This window comes from Anneissia japonica, unplaced genomic scaffold (assembly GCF_011630105.1).
Source record: "Anneissia japonica isolate Jap-2015-1 unplaced genomic scaffold, ASM1163010v1 scaffold2722_len12104_cov187, whole genome shotgun sequence".
Lineage (NCBI taxonomy): Eukaryota > Metazoa > Echinodermata > Crinoidea > Comatulida > Comatulidae > Anneissia > Anneissia japonica.
The window spans coordinates 1-3208 of NW_022737420.1; the positions used below are offsets into that span (position 1 = coordinate 1).

The following is a 3208-nucleotide window of genomic DNA, read 5'->3' on the forward strand; positions in this document are numbered from 1 at the left end:
ACGTCTCTTTGTTATTTTTTTTTTTTTCAATTTCCAGACAGTTTCGCGGCCCTCCAAAAATGGGGCGTGGCCCTCCAAATTTGGGCGACGGACTATAGTTTGCGGGATGTCCTAATAGACTATCATTCGCTTAATTAATTTTCTATAATAATAGCTATATTAGTTGTTAACGTATTACGATAAAGAATTTGAAGTCACTGAAAATTTATAGTTGAACCCGAGCGAGAGCGACGCCATCTTTGTTGCTGTTAAGGTGAAGCTAGGCGATCGCAACACGAGGGGATTTCATGCAAATCAGGAACTATCTCATGTGCTAGCAAAACATGTTAATTTCTCCTTTTGGAAGCTAAACTTGATGTCTCTTTTGTTTAACACATCAAAGATATATCAAACCTGCGTATACAATCGTTTTTATTCGTTTCACTTTATCGTGAGTTACAACAACATGTTTTTAGTGGGTAAACATTTCAAGTCGGCGATTTAGAATACCAAATTTTTGCATTCCCCAGACCCCTACAGTAGGGTAGTGTTACCTTGATCGGCCCCACTTTCGGTCCCCCCTTTCAGACATCTCTGGATCCGACCCTGATTGTCTACTTCATTTAAATGTACATTTATATCATCAGTCTGTATATTATACTTAGTATGTAAACAAGAAAATAATTTACTGTAAAAATTACTACAGAATAAAAATTGGGGAAACATTGAGCAACCAACTACGGATTTCCAAATCAACTGTCTGAATTAACCCATCAACTGAACTGTTCGAACTGACAAATCAAGTCACTTGTTGGAGTTGACCAATCAACTTACCTGTTTGAATTGACAAATCAAGTCACTTGTTGGAGTTGACCAATCAACTTACCTGTTTGAATTGACAAATCAAAGTATGTTGACGATACGGCATTGATTAGTAATTGCACTCATAATTCAACCCATGAAATGCAAGTTGAACTTAACTTAACTGGATGAACTTAACGAATGGTCTTCAAAAAATAGATTAAATCTTAACCCTCACAAATGTGCTGCTTTTCATTTTAACTTCACAAAGAATTCTCAGACCGTAATTGATTGCCAGATAAATTCAAAGAACATTGACTGTTACACCTAGCATTAATGACATATTTAAGCTAATAAAAAAGGTTTACATGTTAAAGTCACTAAAAAAATTCAAGTTGCCATTAACTGATCTTGTTGTAGTGTATACAGGCTACATAGACTTCTACTGGAGTATGCTACTCCTGTTTGGAATGCTGGTTTAACCACTAAACACAATGATCTATTAGAGAGTGTTCTGAAAAGGGTTGTCCGAATAATCCTAGGAAATCTATAAGAAAACTATGATAATGCTCTATTCATATGCCAACTTGATTACCTAAAAACCAGAAGACACAAGCTATGAATTGATTTTGCTAAACAACTTTGAAAATCAACTATTTTTAAATCCTGTCTTCCAATTAGAACATCTGAATTTAATCTAAGAAAATCTAATGCATATAAATTACCAAAATTCAGAACTAATAGGTAAAAAAATAGCCCCATACCACACATTATACATATTCTAAATCAGATGTAAAATCCAACCAACAGACCACAATTTTACCAAATTCATCTTTATCAATTTGCTTTTTTGTAATTAGGTTAATTTTGTTTGTTATTTAATTGTAGTTGTAACCATGTTGCTCTTATTTTATGTCGTACATGTACTCAGTACATCATTATCAGTCGCAATTTTTTGGAAAGCTACAAAGACAATATTTTTGAATAAAATTGATTTGATTTGATCAACTGACTTGTTTGAATCCACTAACCTGCGTTATTTCCTGTGTCATGATCTCTATAGAATGTTCTTCATCCATGGTATCATCAAGTGTTGGTCTGTTAAGATGTTTATCATGGACCATTGCTAACTCTTTCACTGCAAAGAAGTATATTATCATATTTCCATTAAACTTTCTATAAACAAGGATGTATTAAAGGTCTGTCTCTTATACACATCTAGATGTGTATAAGAGACAGGTATAAGACTTTACTATAAGACAAATATTAGTTATCGTCTTAACCAGCGTAAATTAGCACAATTTTTTGTTGTAATTTTTAAGAAATATTAATATGCAATATAATTATAAATTATTAAATTAATCTTAATCTTAGAAATAGTTCAAAATACAGTATAAAAAATGTAACTTACTTTTAAGATAATTTGATTGACTTTTTCTAAAACTAATTGATAAATCTTGAAGCTGCCCTGCTAATGTTGACATTATGTTTTTAGTGACTTTCTGCTCTTGCAACGTTGACCTTCGGCTCTTTGCACCAACAGACTGAATTGACCTTTGACTTCGGTGAAACATCTGAAAATATAGAAAAGAAGGTTGAGCTTTGCAAGACTGTAAAATCATGGAGGCAGAACTATGAAATTTAGGCTGAATTTGCCATGAAGTAACAATGCAAACCAAATCAAAGTTTGACAGAACCACTGGCTAATCTAGGAATTTGAAATACAGGGGCTTGGGAAAGGACTTTCACAGATGGGGTTCTATACTATCTCAGCCCCAACATGGTACAGGCTGAGGTAGGATTGGATTGGATTTCTTCAGTGTCAAACGCTAACCCACAAAAGTCCAAAGGCTTATTTTCGGTAAGGTCCCTTCTGTTAATAAATTGGCCAGTACACCGGGGACAATCTCATACGCCCGTATTCTTAAAACAAACTTTAGTCGAACTGCGAACTAGAACTTCACTTAGTGCTAGTTGCAACTTGAACTTCACTTTGTATTCACAAACAACGTAGTCCAAGTTTTAACTATGACTAAATCAAGTCCTAGTTTTAGTTCAACTGAAGACGACTGGCAAGCCACGACTATCAAACTAACCAATGAAAAGGGCTAACTTTAATAGCAGATGAAATTTTAGAGATCCGGTAACGCGGATGAATATTAAGTTGCCGTCTGTGGTTCAAAAATGTATTTCCTCATAATTCATAATAGACCAGCGTTCCGCAAATTTTTTAAGTTTACTGTAGTGATCTTTCTAGTACAGGTCTTATAATTATTTTTATCTTTAGCTCATGACTCATCCCATCATTCCTCCATACCGGATTTACTCGATCTTACAGGGTTAATACTAGACGATAACATAGTGTCTAGCTCCCGAGGGGGCATAGACACAAAAACCGATAACTCAAATAGCACGCATCATCTGGCAC

The 3208-nt window shown here is 34.5% G+C and overlaps 1 protein-coding gene across 1 annotated transcript in view; it reads right to left on the bottom strand.

The window, feature by feature from the left end:
* Positions 1-1811: 1811 nt before the first annotated feature.
* LOC117117339 (syntaxin-16-like) overlaps positions 1812-3208 on the bottom strand; it is a gene marked incomplete at its 3' end in the record, with an annotated part of 9016 nt that continues 7619 nt past the window's right edge. Inside the window, exon 4 of the mRNA XM_033261612.1 lies at positions 1812-1918. Within this exon, the coding sequence (XP_033117503.1) occupies positions 1812-1918 (107 nt within the window). The remainder of the gene's footprint in view (positions 1919-3208) is intronic.